At 39.2% G+C, this 24,020-nt stretch overlaps 1 protein-coding gene across 1 annotated transcript in view; it reads right to left on the reverse strand.

The window, feature by feature from the left end:
- The window catches only part of LOC100662829 (aldehyde dehydrogenase 1A1-like), a 67,397-nt gene that overhangs the window by 4,467 nt on the left and 38,910 nt on the right, over nt 1-24,020 (reverse strand). The window contains exons 5-12 of the mRNA XM_010587510.2: nt 22,901-22,962; nt 20,374-20,502; nt 18,706-18,819; nt 13,791-13,893; nt 11,505-11,689; nt 7,058-7,222; nt 4,424-4,581; nt 1,120-1,194 (exon numbers count right to left, since the gene is read on the reverse strand). Of these exons, the coding sequence (XP_010585812.1) occupies nt 1,120-1,194; nt 4,424-4,581; nt 7,058-7,222; nt 11,505-11,689; nt 13,791-13,893; nt 18,706-18,819; nt 20,374-20,502; nt 22,901-22,962 (991 nt within the window). The remainder of the gene's footprint in view (nt 1-1,119; nt 1,195-4,423; nt 4,582-7,057; nt 7,223-11,504; nt 11,690-13,790; nt 13,894-18,705; nt 18,820-20,373; nt 20,503-22,900; nt 22,963-24,020) is intronic.

Consider the following 24,020-nt stretch of genomic DNA (forward strand, 5'->3'; position numbering starts at 1 on the left):
CTTATAAATGCATTTATATATATATCTTCAGTCTAGTCATGCCTATAAAATATATTGCTTTCCTTAGTAAAATTTTACTTTAGACTTTAGTACCAAAAATGATTCATTCAGATAATTAAAAATTTGTGAATAAACATCAATAATATTTCAACAAACAAGAATCACTTGCCTTACACTGAAATTTTTTTTTAAAAAAAAAAACAAATCCAGTGTCCTCGAGTTCGATTCTGACTCAAAGCGACCTAATTTGCTTATTTGGAGCCCTGAGGGCACAGTGGCTAAGAGCTCAGCTGTTAACTAAAAGGTCAGCAATTTAAATCCACCAGTTGCTCCTTGGAAACCCTATTGGGCAGTTTTACTCTGTGCTATAGGGTCCTGTGTAGTGGTTAAGAACTACAGCTTGCTACTCAAATGTCGGGAGTTTGAATCCACCAGGCACTTCTTTGAAACTCTATGGGGCAGTTCTACTCTGTCCTATAGGGCCGCTATGAGTCAGAATTGACTCGATGGCAACGGCTTGGTTTTTTTTTATATATAGGGTCAGATGAGGTTATGAGTTGGAATCAACTTGAATTTTTTTTTTTAATTTACTTATTTAAGAGTTCTATTCAATAACTAGAATGCACTTATATTTGCACACTTCTTATAACTGCCAGTTTATAGTTTCAGTCTCTTTTCTGGAAATGTTTTCCAAATAGATTTACATTCATATATACAACAAACAGTTCTAAAAGCAGAAACATCTTTTAATTACTCATGCAAAGTGCCTAATGTGGTCACTTACAAAAAGTAGGACCTTAATCATTTATATTTCCCTTCTACCATCACCTTTCTGAACCCATTGGCTAAAACCAGCATCTAATAAAACTATTTGGTGGTCTGGATCTCCAAAAAAGAATAAAGGCAAATTTTATTTTAGGAGATGACTCTGGATTTTACCATCACCTTTCTGAACCCATTGGCTAAAACCAGCATCTAATAAAACTATTTGGTGGTCTGGATCTCCAAAAAAGAATAAAGGCAAATTTTATTTAAGGAGATGACTCTGGATTAATTCCCTAGTTGTGGTACTCATTTTTATGAAGACAAGTGCTTATCTTAACAGAAAGCTATTCTTACATTTCTCGGCCATTTCCAGACATCTTGAATCCCCCAAAGGGGATCTGGGCAGATCCCACGCCATAGCAATTCACCCTGAAAAGAAAGGAGGTCCATTATAACAAATACTTAACTTATGAAATAACTCCTAAATTTGGAATTTTAAAGAAATTCAAAGAGCATCTTAAGAATTCTATTAATTTCAATATACCACATTCAGTGCAATAAGAAAGTATCACTGTAAATTAGAATGCAGAAGTAGAAGTATGTGTGTATATACTCTCTAGAAACAAATAGGCTGGTACACCTATAAGTGTGGATAGCCATTCTGGTAGTGAATCACGTCCCTGGGAAGCAGTAGTCAGGATTATAAAAGAAAGAATAGTCAATAAGTCATAAGAGAAAGAATACAGTTTGCTAGAGACTTGAGGCTGTTGGATAGGTGTTCTTTACTCTCTACACTCAAAAAGCTTTATAATTCTCTTGAGGCTTGGGTATTTAACAGGCTAAAATGAATTTTCTTTTGCAATTGCAACATGTATCACATTAGTTCGTTTTTCTAATTATTTGGTTCAATAAATTGCTTCAACAGAGGCCTTGGTAGGAATTGGATTTGACTGGTAATTTCTTTACGCCCTGACATACTTCAGAACGTGTTTAAAGGTGTTTGTTTGAATACATATAATTATGAGCCCTTGAATATTTTGAATTAAAGAAAAAAGTTATGATAGAAGATCAAAACTAGGGGGGAAGTTAGAAAGCTGTAATGAGGGCCATGAACAATTTCTTGTTCTTTAAATTTCCTGGTGGCCAACGTGCACAATAACATCTAATTAACAACATGATTCTCATTGTAGAAAAGAGGAAAAACATTTTTAAAAGAGCAAAATGTTGTCTTTTTATACTTTTTCCACCTTTCATGCTGGTAAAAGAGGTGTGACTTACAGATCGAGTGTATTATGCTTAGAAGAGTTTGGTCATTACTTTAGCGCTAAGATAATAGTCTAGTGTTTTCTCAGTTAAAGCATTTACTCTCCGAGTTCCTGGAGTACATCTTATCCATGTCTTTCCGTCATGAAGATAGCCACTTAAATAAATGTACATTTAAAAAAGACAGTTTACAACTATTGACCTGTCCTAATCTGGAACAAAAAAGACAGAAGGAAACCAAAGACTCAAAGAAGAAACTATCTACAGGACTAATAGCCCGCAGGCACCACAGCCTCATCTGTCCTAAGACCAGAAGATCTAGATGGTGCCCAGCTACCACTACTGGCCACTCTGATTGGGGATACAACAGAAAGTGACAGAATAGGAGGAAAATGTAGAACAAAACTCAAATTCCTAAGAAAGTCCAGACTTACCAGACTGGTAAAAACTAGAAAAAGCCCCAAGACTCTCACCCTGAGACACCCTTTAAACTTGGAATTGGAGGAACCACTCCTGGAGGTCACCTTTCAGCCAAATAACAGATTGGCTCATAAAATAAACAATATTGCCTGTGAATACTATGCTTCTTCAGGTAATCATCTATATAAGACCAAACGGTCAACATGAACCCTAAAGAAAAGGTGAGAAGGGGCAGGGGGGAGGGCAGCTAGATAAATGGAAACAGAACAAACAGAATGGAAATAATGAGAATGCTGACACATTGTGAAAAACATAACCAATGTTGCCGAACAATAACCACAGACATTGTTAAATGGGAACCTAATTTGCTGTGTAAACTTTCACCAAAAAGACATAAATCCTATTTTTTTTAAAAAGAGGCATGTTATCTAACTTTGTTTAATTGTTCTTTATACTGCAAAATAAGATCTTTACTTTTGAAATTACTGGGTAAAATCTCAGTCACTCTGGAATTAAATAGTTGCCTTGAAAACCCCAAGGAGCTATCATATTCTGGGACAATGCCAGAATGTAATTACATTCTAGGACATAACTGGATGAGACTATGGGCCCCTCCGCTTTGATAGTGTAGATATTTCTGACAGGATTCCCAAGACGCTCAGTAGAATGATGTCATGATAAGCTACTTCATTGTATGGTTGCTATGAGTCAGAATTGACTCTATCATATGGTCATACAACATTGTGTTATTCCAAAAAAAAAAAGATACTTATCTTTGTTAAATAAGAACAAAAAAAGAGTTTGCTCTTTTTGCTCTACAATGAAAATGAAAACTACTTCAGTGCCGGTAAACAGAGAACTGAGAAATATCCAGTGAGAGCAAATTGTAAGATCAAAATGATCAGCCCTGCTGATTGACTCTTCTGTGATCCTTCTTCCTTGTGGTAAAGAAGGGAAGTCCTCTGGGTGCAAACCTTGCATCTGCCCCTTAGTAGCTGTGTGATCTTGGGAAAGCCACCTAGCCTCTCTGAGCCTATGTTTCCTCCTCTGCACAATGGAGATAATGCTCAGTAGGGTTGTTTTAAAGCCTAAGCAAGGACGTGTATAAAATGTGTTTGTCCCAGTGCTTGGTACATGGTAAGGCTTCAGTAAGTGGAAATAACATACATACATACATATATACATATAAAAGCAATGCTGAATTTTATTAATGGTTTTTTCATGGAGGAGAACTCTATATGAATCACTAGCCATGCTGATTATTTAATAACTTGCTTGTTTTTATTTAAAATTTCCTGAAAGAACCATCTTATTGTAGAAAGAACCAGGAACCAGTAGAATCATTAAAAATAATGTAAACTGATTTGGGACTAAAGAAGGAGTGCATACAACACACGGATCATATCAATCTCTATGGTCGAGGCTGGGCTTGGGTCTTTTATTTAAAAAATATTTTTAAAAGCTCCTCAGTGATTCTGATGTGGAAGTAGGGTGGAGAACCACTGCTTTGGAGTCTGAAAAAGTTCTGAGTCTCTGCTCTGCCATTTACTGTGTGATCCTGATAAATTACTTAACTGCAATAAACTTCCATTTTTTTTGTCTATAAATTTGAGATAACATGTTGAGATTATATGTTATCTCACAATAATGGTAAATTGTAAGATAAAATGGGCTAATGAGTGTAAAAAATACAAAGTCCAGTGCCTAGCACAGAGTCAATATTAACAAATGTTGATTCTCCTTTGATTTTCTTCCGTTGGCTAGGAAAATCTCATCAATAAAATATTTTGGGCAAGCAATTTCAGGACACTGGATGTGAGGGGTTTCTTGCTTTCTTTTTGTTTTTTTTTTAAAGGAACAATTGCTTTTCCAGCAGATTATGTGATTCCAAATGAAAAATCCAGCTCTGAAGAGACTCAAGATAACCTGTTAATGTGGTTACCAGTGAGAACACTGTTACTTAGAGTTCACTTACCGCACTGTCCCCGCCTGCAGCGCAGAGGAGACTGTTAGAGCTTTATCAATGTCGTTGGTAAAGATTCCTGCCGCTAAACCGTAGAAAGTGTTGTTTGCTCTCTTGATCACATCATCTAAAGATTTAAACTTCATGATTTGCTGGACTGGTCCAAATATCTACACCACAGGAAATTAATCAAATAGGTTTAGACTAAATATTTTAAATTATATCGTAGATTTATTTCCACTGCAAACTGTCCTAAAATGATCAAAAGTTTCCTACTTATTTCAAGTTTGTGTGTAACAATCAAAGTAGGTAACTGCCAGATTGCTAGTAAGTCATGTGTTACATCCTCTTTGGAACAGGGTGGGTATAAACAAAAATGGCAATATTCATTTTCTGGATGTTGAAATTAAGGCTTCCAAGAACTTACAGTGGTACATTAAACCATTACCTTCAGAATTTTTTTCCTGTTTAGGAACATTTTTAATTCTCTCCCAAGTTTTCCTCATCTTCCAAATTACTACACAAACAGTAGTCCAGAGAAAGCAATGCTTGTTCTACCGGATAAACGATTATATAGGCAATGATTAATAATACTGTGTTTTAAATATCAGTGTACCAGTGATGGATTGATACAGTCTATTGGACTTAGATCTTTTCATAATTAGCTAGGTGCCAGAGAAACCAGAGTGTTATTCTGATGCGACTCTGTAGTCAAATCTTGTGCAACTCTCATATACCAAAGGAATGGCTCCTTACTAACAAGGGCTTAAATCCCCAGTCACCCTGTACTAATCAAAGCATGAGTTCATTGGCAACGACTGTAATCACGGAACAGAAAACAGAAATCACACTTGGCTTATTCCAGCTTCTACCACTCTTTCACTTTCACCAGATCTTGAATTAGGGCAGCCCAGCTCAGCTTGTTGGATCTCTACCTCAGGCCCAAGTGGGAGAACAAGAACTGGATTTTCCTTTAAAAATTAAATTCCTATATTAAATTTCTCTAAACCAATTATTAAAATTTAAAACAAAGAGGGCTTGTCTGAGTGTTACTGACTGACCAGGATCTTCTGGGAAATGTGAATGAGGGAAGGTAAAAATCAAAAAAGAGAAACATCTTTTGGCGTTCGCCATTGAGCGAAGAGTCATGGGGGTAAGGCCTGCTGTCAATGGAGCCAAGTAAAAATCCAAAAGTTGTAAATCTAATCATTATATTACAACCTGAGAGCCAGATATACAGCAGCTACTGCAATAAGTACCTTAACAGCTTACAAAATTTAAATTGAACACATCGCATGGCACCAGGGTACTACTTTGAAGTAGCAATTGTACATTGTAAGAATACAACGAATGTTTCCTTCATTGAAGATTTTTCCCTTAGTTTTCTTCTGAAATTAATCAAGATATACAACATTGCATCAAATCAGACAAGTATTTGTCAATAAATACAAAAGTGACAGGACTGAATTGACATTGAGAAACGAAGTACGCTTGATTATCCATATGCATTTGCTTTTACTTTTGTTTTTCCTGTTTGTTTCCTCTGTTTGCAAACCTGATTCTGCACTTTTTCCCTCATACGATGTCAATGTTTGGGCAAGGAAGATAACCCTCCCAGGTCTTCTGCCGTATCAGAGATGCTAAACACAAGTTTAACGAATGAAAGGGTTATGATTCAATATATCCGAGTTGTCAGTGCCTTCTTATTTTATCACCTTCATGGCCCAAAGCCAGCAAATCAATCTATGCATTAATTAAAACCCCCCAGTGCCCATGGAGTAGATTATTTATAACTTCTAAATGCAAGCTATCTTTTCCTAGTTATTTATCATAGTTCTGAATTTTTTTTTTCTGATGTTAAATAGTTTGTGATCACCCAATATTAAATTACAATGTATTTGCCTAGGAAAATTAGAAAGTTTAAGAGCTAAAAAATATGAGGCCAAGAGTACATGGAAGGTGGGGAGTGACAAAGAGGATGAATGTTCTTTTCAAATATATGAATGGCTACTATGAGGAAAAAGGGCAGAGGGTAAATATGAGAATAGCAGGCACAACATAAGAGGTGGAAGTCTAGACAGCCAAAGGCAGAACTTTCTATTAATCAGTGCTGTCCCAACATGGAAAGTTCTCAAGAAATAGTGAGCTATCCATTGCAGATGTTTAAAGACACCAGCTGCCATTGGCTGGGGCTGTAAAGGAGAACAGTATGGCGGAGATTACAGGGGACCTTTCTATATTACTCAAAGCCTGTGAACCTACAATTATCATGGAAAAGTTAAAAAAAAAAAAAAAAAAAAAACCTGTAACTGCATATCGCTTTATCCTTTTCCAATTATTTTCAAATATATTATCTCAAAAGAAGAAAAAGCAACATGAAGATGGAATTGTCTTTTCCATTACTTTAATGCTGTGAAAGAAACACCTAGAAATTGTTACCCCTCCTGATCCATCTTTGGCTGGAAATACGTGGCCAGCTAAATGGAGTCTTTTCTATTTTTAGTCTTGATCCCAACTACAGAAATGAAGAGTAACATTCCCTGAAAAGATATTCAAAGAGCTGAGAATTTCAAAGGGTCACTTTGTATACACACGTGCAGACAAAACACCACAACAAGGGGAACAGAACAGAAAGAAACCATTTACCTCCTCTTTGGCAATGCGCATCTCATCTGTAACGTTAGAGAAAACTGTGGGCTGAATAAAGTAGCCTTTATTCCCCCATGGGCCTCCTCCACATTCCAGTTTGGCTCCTTCTTTCTTCCCACTCTCAATGAGGTCAAGTATTTTATCATATTGCTCCTTGTCAATCTATTTGAAAAACATCACCAGAAAAGGGGGAGAGGAGAGAGGTTAGCAACTTGTGAGGATAACACATTGTCTGGTCTGTTAATGTAGGGTTCAAAATGCTAGACTATTGTTATTATGTCAAATATTGAACAAAAACAGCTGGTGGGCGCTGTGATTCATTCTTTGGTTGTATTTTATTCTCATGACTTTTCTGGAAAGGAACCTTAAAGATATTTGTATTTAGCATTTGTTTACAGCTATGTAAGAAAAGCAAAGAGAGAAAACGGATAAACCTTTTCACACAACTGTTTTTTATTTACTCTAGAATAAATGCCTGTTATTATTCCAATACATTTCCCTGGACACTGTAGTCCTAACTCAAATGAAAGGAGTGAAAGAAGAAAAAGGGAACATCAGTACTGGGTTTAATCAGATACAGCAGTTGGAAATCAAATCCTTTTGTACTTTAAGAAGACTCTTATCCTTCTGTTTGGCTCTGTTCCTGAACCCTGCCCTCTGGCCCGGTCCATGCCCTTTGACGCCACGTTCTGACCACAGCCTGCCCATCCTCCTTGGTTCGGGTCCCTCTGGAACTGTCAGGAGATATGCTTCCAGTTTCTGGCCTGACCTGATTGTCACCATCTTAATGTTTTAAATCTAAATATATGGCAAGTATTACAGCACTTAGATGGATTCTTAAACAATGTTTTTTTTATGAGGAAAAAAAATGGGTCCAGAGTTCAGCTAGGAAAGCTAGGAACACATCTCTCTCTTCCCATGCCCTGGAATTGGGGGCCACCCTTTGCCTCAAAGGAGCCCTGGTGGCACAATGGTTAAAACACTTGGCTGCTAACTGAAAGGCCAAACCCTCCTGTGGCTCTGCAGAAGAAAAGGTCTGGCGATCTGCTCCAGTAAAGATTTCAGCCTTGAAAACACTATGGGGTAGTTTCAACCAGTTCTATAGGGTCAGTATGAGTTAGAATTGACTCTAAACCCCATTGTTTTCCAGTCAATTCTGAGTCGTAGTAAACCTACAGGACAGAGTGGAATTACCCCATAGGGTTTCCAGGGAGTGACTGGTGGATCTAAACTGCCGACCTTTCTGTTAGCAGTTGTATTGTAGCTTTTAACCACTGCGCAACCAGGGTTCCTGGAATTGGCTCTAGGGCACCTAAAAACAACAACAATGACCATCATTGCCTTAATTCTTACTTTGGGAGACTGGAAGATTGTGTGACTCCCTGACTCCAAATCCCTGGTGAAAGCTGCCTCTTTGTCTCAGATGTGGTGGGGCTAAGGATTAAAGAAAAGAAAAAAAGACTAGGGAATACAGGGGGTAAAGGTGGGGGACCCTTAGCAGTTTACTCCTTTCTCACTACCTAAACAGGTGCTTTTCACCATCTTCATTGTCTTCTGCACACCTTCTCCATTTTCCAAGGCCCAGAGAAAGGTTCCATAAAGTTATTCCTAAATGCACATGCCTAGCTCCCAGCTCCCATATTCAAACTGTATTAAGTGCTGCTTGAAACCAGAAAACATTTTCTATAACTGGGCACCATACTTGGCTACTTCTGAAAAATCAGCCACTGAAAACCCTGTGGAGCATGCTGTTCTACTCTGACACACGTGGGGTCACCCTGAGTCGGGACTGACTCCAGGACAAATGGTTTTAGTTTAATAAGAAGTTATATTTAATCTATCACACAATTCTTCATACACTCAGAATAAGAGGTTGGTGTTAGGTGCTCTCAGGCCAGTTAAGATATTCTGGTTTGTCAGTAAACAGTCAAGAATCCACCTACCTCCCCGTGAGGCTTCCCTGGTCTATTCTAAGACATTAATCTCACTACGTCCACCAAATCATGAGTTTGGGTTTTTGTTCGATATGTGTTTCCCAAGTCATAACTTTTCTCTGCATGTGACCAGAGTAGATACCTGGCGACATACATATACATGCACAAACATACATGTATGTGTGCATATGTATATATATATGTCATATACACACACAAATACACATATATTTGCATTATTCTAATCCCCAAATACTTTGATTGCAAACTTCAAAATAAAAACAAACTTCTTTAAATGTTTCTTTCCCAAACAAATATCATCAGTGATTATTTTCTCTGCAATGTTTTGTTACAATGAGGAAGATTTTGAATATATTTAAAAAGCCCCAGTTTGCTCCTCCACCAGTGGGTGAAGCAACAGGCTAAAGCTCAGTGAAGGGGGAGCCTCTTTTCCAGAAGCTCTTTCTCCTAACAAGGGACGAGTATTTTCAAGGCTAAAGAAGCCCTGGGGGCTTTTCAGTCCTTTAGTTCTCAAAATCCTAACATACCTACCTATTCAGTCCCGCCCATGATAAAAATCTATTAATTGATAAAGTCTTCTATTAAGCAGTTAGATCACTGGATTATGTACTTAAGAATCCTATGGATTGGAATTTTTTAAAGTGTAATTTAACTCTGTTCTCGTAGCAGTAATGAGGTATTCTAGTTCAACTTTTGAGCTTCTGGTTGAATTCCGCAGATGCTCTATAAGAGGAAAGTATTGCCTACTCAGAGTTCAACACCCTTGAACATTGGGTAAGCAATAACTTAGATGTTGCCTTCCCTCCTCTTCCCTCCCCACCCCTCTCTTCCCTTCCCCTCCCCTCTCCTCATATATATTTCTCTTTCAATCTACTGACACTGCTTAACATTCCCTGGGGGCCCAAGTTACCCTAAATTGAGAACCACTGCTCTAGAACAGCGCTCCAAAGGGCAGGAGAAAATTCAGAACCAAAGGTCCAGGAGCTTGAATAACAGACAATGAACAGAGAGCTGTGTGAGGAAGAAGGAAAAGTGAAAGCTGGATAAGAAGGAAACACCCTCACAGATGCTAGTATACGTAAGAAAACCAGGAGCCCTAAGGAATAAGTGGGCTTTAACAAGTACAATGTGGAGTTTGCCTCAAACCCAGGAACTGAGATCCTTTAGGATACCCTTCATACCATAAGAAGGTCAGAATAACTGAAGACGTTGGAGAGGACTGAGAGACGTGATAGCTGTCTAGATCTGTGGGATGGCAGCTGAGACAAAGGGTTGATTCAGGGGAACAAATAATACAACTGCATAAGAATTTCCAAGTGCATTGTTGGTAGCTGCTGTTGAGTTGGCCTCTGACGTATGGTGACCCCATGCACTACGGAACAAAACACTGCCCAGGGCCGTGCCGTTCCCATGATCGGCTGGGGATCAGACGTTGTGATCCACAGGCTTTTCATGGGCTAATTTTCAGAAGTAGATCACCATGCATTGCTTCCTGACCTGTCCTGGCCTGGAAGCTCTAGTGAAACCCGTTCAGAATCATAGTAACACGCGAGCGTCCACCGACAGACGGGTGGTGGCCGCTCAGGAGGTGCATTAGCAGGAATCCAGGGGACCCCCAGCACCGAAGGCGAGAGTCCTCCCACGGAACTACCAGTGCCCCCACCCTCCAGTGGATAGACAACTGTGTACAGGGATCAGGAGGGGCGAAGATTGAGGAAAACAAGACTTTTAGAGCATTCTTTTATTTTTCCTCACACCTTTAATTCCCAGCATGCCTCAAACTGTTCCTAGGCATGAAAACTGGGCAACACAAAAGCCGGATGCTTCCTTTACTGTTGCATGATAGACCCATTGTTTTTAATTACCAGGTGGGTAAAGTATTTTTACCTAGAAAGATGTGGAGACACAAAGTAATCTTAGTAAAAAACTAGGCCAAAGAAGGAAGGAAAAGAGGATACAGGCAGCCCCCGGGTTACCAATGAGACCTGTTCCTAACTGTGCCTTTAAGTCACATTTGTAAATTGGTAACAGGTGCATTAGGGTCTTATCCAGCCTTACTTTAGCGCAGGAAAAGGCTCTAAGCCTCTTCAATGATTGAAAAGTTACACAGGCAGCCAGTGAAGGCGAGTGTCATGAAGAATTTGTTGTGAGTAGGGGCTGGTTCAATCCTTTCAAAGTGAAGGCAAATTTACATAACATTAAAAAGCAAGTAAGAGTTGCCTTGGGAGACCTGGTGGCACAGGAGTTGAGAGCTATGGCTCCCAACCAAAAGGTCGGCAGTTTGAATCCACCAGCTGCTCCTTGGAAACCCTATGGGGCAGTTCTACTCTGTCCTAAAGGGCCACTGTGAGTCAGAATCAACTTGTTGGCAATGGGTTTGGGTTTTTTTGGCTAAGAGTTGTCCGTAAGTCGGATGTTGATAACCCTGGGACTGCCTGTACTTTATTCTTGTCTCCTGATAAATGGAATTCCTTCTATTTTATACCCACCTGAGGGCCGTGATTTACTCCTGGGGTCAGAGGATTTCCAAGAACATACTTCTTAACCCGCTCAACACTCTTTCGAACAAACTCATCATAAATTGATTCTTCCACAAAAAGTCTGGATGCAGCTGTACATATTTGGCCCTGGTGGAAGAATACTCCCTGGTGGGCAGATTCGACTGCACTGTCCACTGCAAAGAAGACGTCATGTTAAAGAAGTGATATTTTCTAAAGAATGTATATTTTTATGTGTATGTCTAAGAGGCAATATGATGGCATAGAAAGATTGTGAGTTGGGTAGTCAGACACGGGCTCAATATATTCTACCTGTTATCAGCCAGGTGGCTAATCTATCTGATCCTTTATTTGCTATGGAAAGGATAGCAGCACATAGGAAAATCTGAAAAAATGGTAGCTGGTATTATAAATTTAATGTTGGCATTACCAAGAATATGGAAAGTTTCATAAGGTAAGATCTTGTTGCAAACGCCCTTTATAAATATTTCCATTTATAACTACTTTTATGACTGAATATTTCTCTCCAGCCTCAGGTTTTAATTAGATAACAAGGAAAATCTGAAAGGTTTCATTACATTAAATAATTTAGAGAGTTCTTAAATGCCCTAATCAATAAGACAAGTGATATATATGGAAAAAAAAAAAACCTAATACTCAGTCTCTCCCCCGTCTTACAACTTTATTCTGGGAAAGATATTTTCAAAATCTACTATTCAAGAATACCATATTATTTCATTTATGCCTACAAACACTTCTTATCTAATTTTTTGAGATGGTGAAAAATGTTCCTTAAAAGAAAGATTTAGATTGCTTCATCAGGTCCTAACAAGAAGAAAAAAAAATTTTCATTGTATTCAATTCTCTAAATACTGAAGATTTAATTCAGCATTATAGCAGCTGGGTATGGTTTTAGTTATTTTTTATGTTATTTAGTTATTTTGTGAACTAGTCACACCTGCTTAAGTTGTAGCAGACATAGTTTACAGAAACATTTGTTAAAATCAGGAATCTTGCTATGTTTGTAGAAAACATAATAAGGTAATATTTTCTAAAAGAAAAAGACTTCAGTGAAGACCACAGCAGCAACACTGGCAATTCCGTGAACCATTGTATTTATAGCCTCGTGCTGATAATGCAGGCATTAAAGAAAAGATTGGATGAATGTTTGATAGTCTATTGACTGCTATTGACTCCGTTTTAGGAGAGAATTTTGGGGTTCCACTTGGTACTATAATCAGAATGATCCTAGGATATTATTGCATAGTGGAGTGCCATTATAACTGTAGATTTAACACATGTAAATTCAATTATGCTTGCTAGAAAAAAAAAAGAGAGAGAAATTATTTAAATAGTATGAGCCGTCTTCTTCTGGCCATTTATTTAATGAGTGTCCGGCCCAGAGTGAAGGGAGATGAGAAATGTGCAGCGGCTGTCTCCATATTTGGGCCCAGTTCAATGTGTCTGAGGATGGGCATCTATCCCATCGTGCTTAATGCAGTGCTAATATGTAACAGCACATAATTAAAGACCAAACAAACATCATGGCCCCTATTGTGGGTTAAATTTTGTCCCCTCAAAAGATATGTGGACATCCTAATCCCTGGTACCTGTGAATGTGACCTTATTTGGAAACAGGGTCTTTGCAGATGTAATAAAGCAGAAGATGAGGTCATTACGATGGACCTTGACCCATAATGACTGGTGTCCTTACAAGAAGAGGAGAAAGGACGCAGAGACACAGACACAGGGAAAAGATGGCTGTGTGACCGCAGTGGCAGAGAATGGAGTTGTGCTGCCATAAGCCAGTGGACACGTGGGGCCAGCAGAAGCTGGAAGAGGCAGGGAAGGATCTTCTGCTAGAGGCTTTGGGAGTGGCCATGGCCCTGTGCCCCTTGATTTCAGACTTCTATCCTCTAGCGCTGTCAGAAAACACATCTCTATTGTTTTAAGCCACCCAGTATGCAATTCTTTGATAAGGTAGCTCTAGGAAACTAATACAACCCCTAAATGCAAACCATCTACTTTGGGGTTCCACTGAGGAAATAGTAATCTCTTCCAATCCAGGGAGAAAGGGTGTATATGTTAGACCTGCCTTTAGGCTATAACTTCAGGACAATTTATGAGATTTTTCAAGAGTAATTTTGGACTCTGATTCATGCCTTACACTTTGATGTTCAAAGAAAACCCTTTTGTAAAATTCAAGTTCACTGTACAGCACTATCAGATACCACCAAAGACGCCGGGTGAAAAGTTAGCCCAGCGGCTGATACCTACAGTCAGCATCAGCAAACACAATGCAGGGGCTCTTTCCACCCAGCTCCAGGGCCACCCTCTTCAGATTGCTTTTCCCGGCAGCTTCTTTGATCATTTTGCCAACCTGAAATGGAGCAAGACAAAGGAGGGGTTTAATCTGCTTTCATGAAGACAGGTTCATTTAGTGTTTGAAATTTATAGGAAATGTGTGCCACAGTTAAATTTCATTTGGGAAAACCATTCAAAATGGAAACTTTCAAGATTTGGCACCTTTGTAAGGACTACTTCAGAGTCTGTCTCAGATTGTGTCATTTGTGTACACAAAAGTTTCCCAACAGATTGTTACGTCCTTGGTAGCAGTGACAAAGTCCTACCAGCGCATACTTCCTTCAGTAGGATCTACCACTGTGGGCTCCCTTCTGTGGTGGCTGACACACTTCTCTCTCTCATGCTATATCTTTGAACAGTATAGCTAGAGGTAAGAAATTGGATCTGTACTCTGTGCTTCTGTCTCAGTTGGCTGGAATCTACTGTTCTAGATTTTTCTTTAATGCTAGTTGCCTCTCTTCAGAGAAAGACATTGTTTCTAGAATTTTTTTTTTCTTCCTTTATGGATCTCTTACCATCAAGGTTATTTTCTGTAGTGTTTTTGTTTTTTCATCTATAAAACTTGGCCTGTTTTATAATTATTCTTCATTATTTTCGTTGAAACCTCGATCCACTAAAATGATCTTCACTTTTTTTTAAATGATTTATTTTGATTCTTTTATTCTTTGGGTTGTTTTTACTATACAACAGAACAAGTATTAGGATTTCTCATGGCTAAAAGATGTGGATTTCAGCTGCATAAGCTTGTTGTGTAACAACCGAAATGAAGAGGGTGGCATTTTTTGTTTTCATTTAGGTAACGCAGCAAAATGTTTTTCAAATTAGATTTGGCTTAAGAACATAGCAACCCATTAACATAGAAACTCCTAACTCTATATCAGACCTTAATAAAAAGTTTTCATCCAGACTAAACAAAAGATTAGTACAGGCTTAATGAGTGTATGTTTAAATTTTATGTGGTTATTTAACTACCTGCTACTGTATATTAAAAAAAAAAAAATCTCATTGTAGTTTCGATTTGCATTTCTCTAATGGCTAATGATCTTGAGCATTTCCTCATGTACCTGTTAGACACCTGAATGGCTTCTTTAGTGAAGTGCCTGTTCATTTCTTTTGCCCATTTTTAATTGGTTATTTGTCTTTTTGTAGTTGAGTTTTTGCAGTATCATGTAGATTTTAGAGATTAGACGCTGATCAGAAATGTCATAGCTAAAAACTTTTTCCCAGTCTCAAGGTAATCTTTTTATTCTTTTGGTGAAGTCTTTGGATGAGCATAGATGTTTGATTTTTAGGAGCTCCCAATTATCTAGTTTTTCTTCTGCATTGTTAGTAAAGTTTTGTATACTGTATGCCATGTATTAGCACTCCTACCATTGTCCCTATTTTTTTTCCATGATCTTTATTGTTTTAGATTTTATATTTAGGTCTTTGATCCATTTCGAGTTGGTTTTTGTGCATGGTGTGAGGTATAGGCCTTGTTTCATTTTTTTTGCAGATGGACATCCAGTTATGCCAGAACCACTTGTTAAAGAGACTGTCTTTTCCCCATTTAACAGACTTGGGGTCTTTGTCAAATATTAGCTGCTCATATATGGATGGATTTATGTCTGGATTCTCAATTCTGCTACTGTGGCGGTATAATAGGTTCTAAAAACAGGTAGAGTGAGGCCTCCCACTTTGTTCTTTTTCACTAATGTTTTAGTTATCTGGGGTCTCTTTCCCTTGCATATGAAGTTGGTGATTTGTTTCACCATCTCATTAAAAAATGTCATTGGAATTTGGATCAGAAAATCATTGTATCTATAGATTGCTTTTTGTAGAATAGACATTTTTACAATGTTAAGTCTTCTCTCCATGAGCAATGTATGTTTTTCCACTTACGTAGGTCTCTTTTGGTTTCTTGCAGTACTGTCTTGTAGTTTTCTGTGTATGGGTCTTTTACATCTCTGGTAAGATTTATTCCTAAGTATTTTATCTTCTTGGGGGCTACTGTAAATGGTATTGACTTGGTGATTTCCTCTTCAATGTTCTTTTTGTTGGTGTAGGGAAATCCAACTGATTTTTGTGTGTTTATCTTGTATCCTGATACTCTGCTGAACTCTTCTGTTAGTATCAGTAGTTTTCTTGAGATTCCATCTCACTCCAACAAGGCTGGTATTAATTCAGAAAAAAACCAAAATAACAAATGTTGGAGAGGTTGTGGAGAGACTAGAACACTTATAAACTGCTGGTGGGAATGTAGAATGGTACAATCACTTTGGAAATCGACTTGGTACTTCCATAAAAAACTTGAAATAGAACTACCATATAATCCAGCAATCCCACTCCTTGGAATATATCCTCGAGAAATAAGAGCCTTTACACAAACAGATATATGCAAACCCATGTTCACTGTAGCACCGTTTACAATAGCAAAAAGATGGAAGCAGCCAAGGGGCCCATCAATGGACGAATGCATAAATAAATTGTGGTATATTCACACAATGGAATATTACGCATCAATAGAGAACAACAATGAATCTGTGAAACGTTTCATAATATGGAGGTATCTGGAAGGCATTATACTGAGTGAAATTACTGTGCTACAAAAGTACAAATATTGTATAAGACCACTATTATAAGAATTCGAGAAATAGTTTAAACAGAGAAGAGAATATTCTTTGATGGTTACGAGAGGGGGGAGGGAGGGGGAGGGTGCAGGGTTTTCACTAATTAGATAGTAGATAAGAACTATTTTAGGTGAAGGGAAAGACAACACACAATACAGGAGAGGTCAGAAAAACTGGACTAAACCAAAAGCAGTTTCCTGAATAAACTGAACACTTCAAAGGCCAGCATAGCAGGCGTGGGGGTTTAGGGACCATGGTTTCAGGGGACATCTAAGTCAATGGGCATAATAAAATCTATTAAGAAAACATTCTGCATCCCACTTTGGAGAGTGGCCTCTGGGGTCTTAAACGCTAGCAAGCGGCCATCTAAGATGCATCGATTGGTCTCAGCATACCTGGGGCAAAGGACAACGAAGAACACCAAAGACGCAAGGTAATTATGAGCCCAAGAGACAGAAAGGGCCACATAAATCAGAGACTACATCAGTGTGAGAACAGAAAAACTAGATGGTACCTGGCTATAACCAATGACTGTCCTGAAAGGGGACATAAAAAAGAGCCCCTGAGGGAGCAGGAGAGCAGTGGGATGCAGACCCCAGATTCTCATAAAAAGACCAGACTCAATGGTCTGACTGAGACTAGAATGACCCCGGAGGTCATGGTCCCCAGACCTTCTGTTAGCCGAAGACAGGAACCATTCCTAAAGCTAAGTCTTCAGACAGAGATTGGACTGGACTATGGGCTAGAAAATGATACTGGTGAAGAATGAGCTTCTTGGATCAAGTAGACACATGAGGTTTTCTTGGCATCTCCTGTCTGAAGCTGGCCGGATGGATATGAATACAGAGAGTGGAGGGAAGGAGTGTGCTGTCTCATTAAGGGGAGAGCAACTAGGATATATAGCACGGTGTTTATACATTTTTGTAGGAGAGTCTGACTTGATTTGTAAACTTTCACTGAAAGCACAATAAAAAATAAAAAAAACATTGCTGTCAAGATGATTTCGATCCATAGCGACCCTACAGGACAGAGTAGAACTGTCTCATGGAGTTTCCAAGGCTGTAATCTTTAGGGAATTAGACAGCCACCTCTTTCTCCCAAAGAGCAGCTGGTGGGTTCGAACCGCCAACCTTTCAGTTAGTAGCTGAGCACTTAACTGCTGCACCATCAGCGTTCCTGCTATTGTGCATTAATACACAGTATTAATTAATCTACTAATGCTTTCATCTTTTCTAAAAATTTTGTGGGAATAAATCAAACCCCTAAAAGTCGATTAAGAAAAGTAAATTAAACATAGATTTGCACTGGAGAGATGTCACCTGAATCATTTTTCGAAACCCAGAGAAATTTTTATCACCCAATTAGACATTAGCATTCCATCCTGTGAACCCCCTCCCAGCGCTCTGTGCCTTCTGACTTGTGTTAGCAGCTGTATAAGATGGGGGTACTCTCATCCCTCATCCTCCATACAAAAAGAAGCATGCGTTATTTCTTGCACTGAATATTTAGCAGTGCCACATGCTCTAACAGAATGGCTCAAGAATGTTTCTGCTTGATAACAATGTGCTTTCACCCCATTCCTTTTCTTAGGACAGAAAATCATCTCAATAGATAGGAACTCATTCCCCAAACAGAGAAAGAAACTGTTCTCTCTTTGTTCCTCCTATCTTTCCTCGCAGTCCCCTTGGCTGGGTTCTTTCAAGTTCTGGATGATCAAGCTGGAGCCAGAAAGAAGGCAGAGAAGTGAGGCTGGGCCCAAAGGAACATCCAGGGCAGCTGGGCTTCTGGCTCCCTTTCAGGATGTCCAGGGAAGTGAGAGCCCCCAAATAAGGAGCTGAGGGTCAGGCTCTGCTATTTAATTTTCAGAACCTACACAATAATAAAATTACGTTCATTCATACAAATCACTGTGGCCTAATTTATATTTTCTACCGTAAACGTTACTAATCATACACCAAGGCCTAACTGGCAGAGAAGATAATAAACATGCTAAGAACCATTTACTCTGGTCTCCTGAGTTTGCTGCAGATATTTCGTCTCCTCCAAACCACAGCTGCTTATGTTCTATAAACATACATGAAGGCGAGAATAAGGCATAAATCATTAGAGGGGACTTTTGTTTTAAGGAAGTGTCGGCTCAAAAATTGTTACGCAAAGCATGCTTCTGACCACTGGAGAGGCTGGCATTCATTATTGCCAGCCTGAGTAAATGATCTCACCTCTGTTGATCCTGTGAACGCCACTTTGTCAATGTCCATGTGGGATGAAATGGCTGCTCCTGCGGTGGGCCCATAACCGGGCACAATATTCACCACCCCTGGAGGAAACCCTGCCTAAAAGGCATAAAGCAAAAAACTTACAGCAGAACAGAGAATTTAATACTATGAAAGAAGAGGAGGTTATGAGATTGAGGCTGTCTCTATGCGAATCTTGTAAATTTTCCTCCAAAACCCATTGGTCTTAAGCCAATTCCTACCCCTAGTGACCCTAGAGGACAGAGTAGTGCTCTCCCACAGAGTTTCCAAGGCTGCAAAGTTTATGGGAACAGACTGTCACAACTTTCTCCTGTAGAGTGGCTGCTGGGTTCAAACTACCACCATTTGGTTTGCAGCCAGGTGCTTAACCACTGTACCACCTACTAAGAAAAATTCACTTAAGGAGTTTTATTACTGTTATTTAATTTCTTAGTCCACATAAAATAACTTCAAATGTTCAGTATCACGGGACCGTTTCTCCTCATGATAAACCCACATTTGACTTAGGCATTGTCCGAATGACAGCTGTCTCAAATTTCAGAACATGGCGGTGGTGGTGGTGGGCCTTGAGTCAATTCCAACTCACAGCTCCCTACAGGACAGGGTAGAACTGCCCCATAGGGTTTCCTACGCTGTGATCTTTTCAGGAGCAGATTGCCAGGTCTTTTCTAACCTGGAGCCACAGTTGGGTTCAAAGTGCCGACCTTTCAGTTAGTAACTAAGTGCTTAACCATTGCACTGACAGGGCTCCTTAATTTCATAATAGTAACTCAAAAAGATGGTGTGTCTGTGTTATGAATTGAATTTTATCTCCCAAAAAGATTCGTTGAAATCTTACCTCCTGTACCTGTGAGTGTGATTCTTTTTGGAAATAGGGTCTTTGAAGATGTTATTAATTAGGGTGACATGGTCATACTGGAGCAGGTTGGGTCCTGGTCCTATAGGACTGGTGTCTTTATAAAAGAGGAGGAAAAGATACACAGATGGAGAGAGACAGAGGAAGAATGCCATGTGATGCTGCAGCTGCAAACCAGGGAGCATCTGGGTGGTCTAACCAGTTGCCATCGAGCTGATGCTGACTCATGGTGACTCCATGTGTGTCAGAGCAGAACTGTACTTCATAGGGTTTTTAATAGCTGATTTTTGGAAGTAGATTGCCAGGCCTTTCTTGTGAGGTGCGTCTGAGTGGCCTCTAACCACCAATCTTTCAATGAGCAGCAAAGCAAAAAAGGTTAACCCTTTGCACCACCCAGAGACTCCTTGGATGAACTAGTTTAAATAACTTTGCAGAGCATTCATGGCAGTTACAAACCAACTTACACTTTAACATTTGAAAGGAAGCCAAATGAATTTCAACACAAATTTGTGTTCACAAGAGATGTGCAAAAGAAAGAGAAAAGTGATCATAAGATGACTGTGTGACACTGAGCCTTGGAGTTTGGCATCTTTGAGCAGTGGTTCATTTGGGTTGACTGCCAGAAATCCAAGCCAGTAACCACGCTAAAGACGTCCCCACCATTGGACAAGGAGCCATTTGCTGAGAATGAAGTTTACTGTAGCACCAACTGAGGTCTTTCCATTATAAATTAGGACTCCTGAGTTCTTGTGTCTATTTCGATTTAGGACACTTACCTCTTTTATTAAAGATGCCACATGAAGAGCCGTGAGAGGGGTTTGCTCTGCTGGTTTGAGAATCACGGTGTTTCCACAACTAAGGGCAGGTCCTATCTTCCAAATGACCAGAATCAGTGGGAAATTCCACTATGATGAACATAGAACAATAGAGTCTTTTTAGTGCAGGAAAGCACATTTGCTAATCGAACTTTTACATTATGCACACCTTGTAGATGTTAAATGGTAATTGTAGTAGTTTTGTGTAATCATATGGAATAGTTTACTTAAATTCATTGCTAAAAGCAAATTGTGAATGCTAAAAAGCTCTAGATAAATTAGGTGTGGGGAAGGAGCAGGAAAGAGTTCTAAAATTATTCAACTCCTGTTGTTTTGAGTGCTTTTCCCATTATGAAAAATACCACTGCATGGCTTGAGAGTCCACCCTTACTATTAAACATACTGTAAGTTACCTGCGTTAAAAAAGTGTAATTATTCCCTTCTTCCAGTAGGTCATTTACTGTAATTGTTTACCCAGTAATATTATTAAATAGCACTTATTTTTAAGACTAATATGTTGTTAAAAAACCAAGAAGTCTAGGGTTGGCTCGATCCCTGGCCAGCCATGTGAACTCACACAAGTTATTTGCTCTCTGTGTGTTGTCAAGCTGTAAATGCTGAAAACAGTCCTCTCCACCTTAGAGGGCTGTCCTGAGAACTAATCGAGAACGTAGGCCAAGTGCTTATGAACAGTGACCACTCAGTGGCTAGTTCACCGTAAAACCCGTTGCTGTCAGGTCGATTCTGACTCATAGCTACCCTATAGGACAGAGTAGAGCTGCTCCACAAGGCTTCTAAGGAGCGGCTGGTGGCTTCAAACTGCTGACCTTTTGGTTAGCAGCCAAGCTAGCTCTTAACTACTGCACCACCAGGGCTCCGCCATTCACCATAGTACAATAAATATTAGCTAATATTAGTATTCAGGATTATACAGCTTTTAGCAATTTTTTTTGAACTAATGAATCATTCCAAATGTTCCAATCTCATTGGAGCAAGAGATTCAGCTTCCAGACCCTTCATCATCTTTTCATTTGGCATTTTTTGGATATGCCAGCCAAAGTGAAATCATTTAGGTCGTCTCCTGTTTGTTGGGCTTCAAAGGAAATCGTCCTGATGCCTTAGAATCCTACCTTCTCTGAGAGGAATGTGGAGCATCAGAGCTTCTTATCTAAGGGCAGGATATGTTCCCTATAGTGCTCCAAATACCTCTGGCACTTTTTCCTGAATTTTAAATTGAAAAATGAGATTCTTTTAGGGTTTGAACAATCTGATTGCTACTATTCTCCATGATGTGAAGTCCCAACATGGAGATAAAATGTGTTGGAGAGTAGTAGGGCCTAGGACATTTCCCTAAAATGGTGTCCTGAGACAGATGGGCTGGCGATGGCCATTTTGCCACATGCATGTAAAGCATGGATCTTACAAAGAATATGCAATACGACTTGCTTTTCAAAAAAACCCATAGAGTAAAAGGTTACGGTTTGTCGATGCTGTAATATTGAAACACACTCCAGGGATATATCAAGATACAGAGAGGTTTCTGGACAGTGTTGTCACGAGAGAGTGTGACCCATACTGGTTGACACTGTCAGACGGGGTGACACCAAAATGACTGTTTGTAAAATTTTTTGCTGTACTTCAGCAGAAATTTATTATTTTTTGTAAAAATATCCCTGTAGTTGTACTAACAAAACATTTTTCGAAAGCCCAGTTTACATGTATCAATATACCTACAAGGCTAAAGCTCTATGCTAATTTATCTTTTGAATTTTCTAACGCACTCAGGTCAGAGCTGTCATTATTATCGCGTTACAACCCTGCTTTGAATCACGTGGTTTCGTCTGCAAGCACTACAAGCCCTCGCTGTTGTTTCTGTTGCTATTCGGGGTTTTCTAGTCACTGATTTTGTCAAAGTCTCTGGTGTTTTAGCTACAGTATTGTAGCAATCAGAATTTGTGAACCTATACCAATAACTTTTTTGAGAAAGAAGTAGCAATTAAAGAAGGAGAAAAATTAAAAAAGATTTTGCTCAATGACTAATAACGTAACTGATAATGTTGTAATTCAACGTAGACTGTATACAACAGTTTTGTTGTTAGTATTCATATAATCTAAGAATATTACATTTAAGCAATCTAAAACTATGTTTATCACATATTATCCTGTGAGTAAAATTGATAGTAAACATTACTAAGGATTCTGTATGGTCTAGTATGGGTAGAGGTCCCTGTGGGGTGGACACCAGGAGTTTCAGCACTGGGTCACACCAAGCTTAATGGCACCACTGTTTCAGGACAACCAGGTTGATATCCAGAAAATTGAGTCACAGGGAGACTCAGGTTCAACATATCCTACAATTTGCTCTGAATTTAGCAAATACATAAAGATCCATTTGTGTTGGAGAAAGCTTCATGGCTGAATTGAATAGATTTACAACTACTTAGAATTTTATTATTAAGATTGAAAATTATACAGGAGACCAACTTACAGGAATGATTTGACCACACACACCAATAGGCTCATGTCTTGTATAAGTAAAAAAGTTTCCATCTGGAAAATAAAATATACACAGAATCATATTTAGACAAATATATTTGACATCCATGAAATGATGATTTAAGGCTTATGTGAGAGGAAGGTGTAGGCAAAAAGTAATATATATATATATATGTATCTCCCAGTACTTACAAAATGAAAATTTGAGCCCCTAAGTTGTAATTTGGAATGATTGGAATTGTGAGACTGAGTTAGGTCAAAGCAAAGATGCTTAAAACTTGAAAATATCTTGTGGTGAAATGAGTTCCTTTATGTAGCCTTTTGCCTTGGTTCTTTGGAAACAGAGTTTGAGAGATTTTTTCTCCTCAGCCCTAAGGAGTTACCTTTGCCCTGGGTTTCTACCCCAGACAGTTTGTTACTTTTGTACAGGTTGATTGACATTTCCTGGGTAAGCTGTAGACAGGTTTGATACATTTTTGTCTGGTCCTGGGCCACAGCCTGCCCTGTGATTGGTATGCAACTTACAGATCTTGGTCAATAGGTTGTGAAACTGTGGTGACTATAGCCTGACTATGCAAATGAAGTGTCTGTGACCTACCAAGAAGGGATTGGCCAGTTTGTGGCCCCCACTGAGAGGGGCCATGCCTTGAAATTGACAAGGAGTATATAAGCAGCTAAGCTCACAGAGGTTTTTGAGACAGAAAGAAGCAGGAAGAGAAGTAGCAGGAAGGAGCAGAAGAAAAAAGAGAGAAGAAGCAGAGAGAGAGGAAGCAAGGAACCTCTAAAGGAGCTGCAACATGATCATGGGCTGTAACACTGAAGACAACAACAGGCCCAGAAGGGGCCCAGAGGCAGAGCCAGCACTGATAAATGGCAGGGTCAAGAGAAGCCTGTCCCGAGGGGCTGAGAGGAGCCTTTCTGAAAGGACCAAGAGGAGGCCTGCAAGGTCAAGAAGAGCTGAGAGAGCTATCCCGCACTGAAGAAGGAGACTTTGCCTACATGCTTCCTAACCCTGACCCTGAGTTCTAGCCTGTTGATCCTGATTCCGAGTTGTACCCTGTTCCTTAATAAACCACTTAACCATTAGTATGGTCTGTGAGTTCTGTGTGGTC

This window comes from Loxodonta africana, chromosome 9, assembly GCF_030014295.1.
Source record: "Loxodonta africana isolate mLoxAfr1 chromosome 9, mLoxAfr1.hap2, whole genome shotgun sequence".
In the NCBI taxonomy this organism is placed as follows: domain Eukaryota; kingdom Metazoa; phylum Chordata; class Mammalia; order Proboscidea; family Elephantidae; genus Loxodonta; species Loxodonta africana.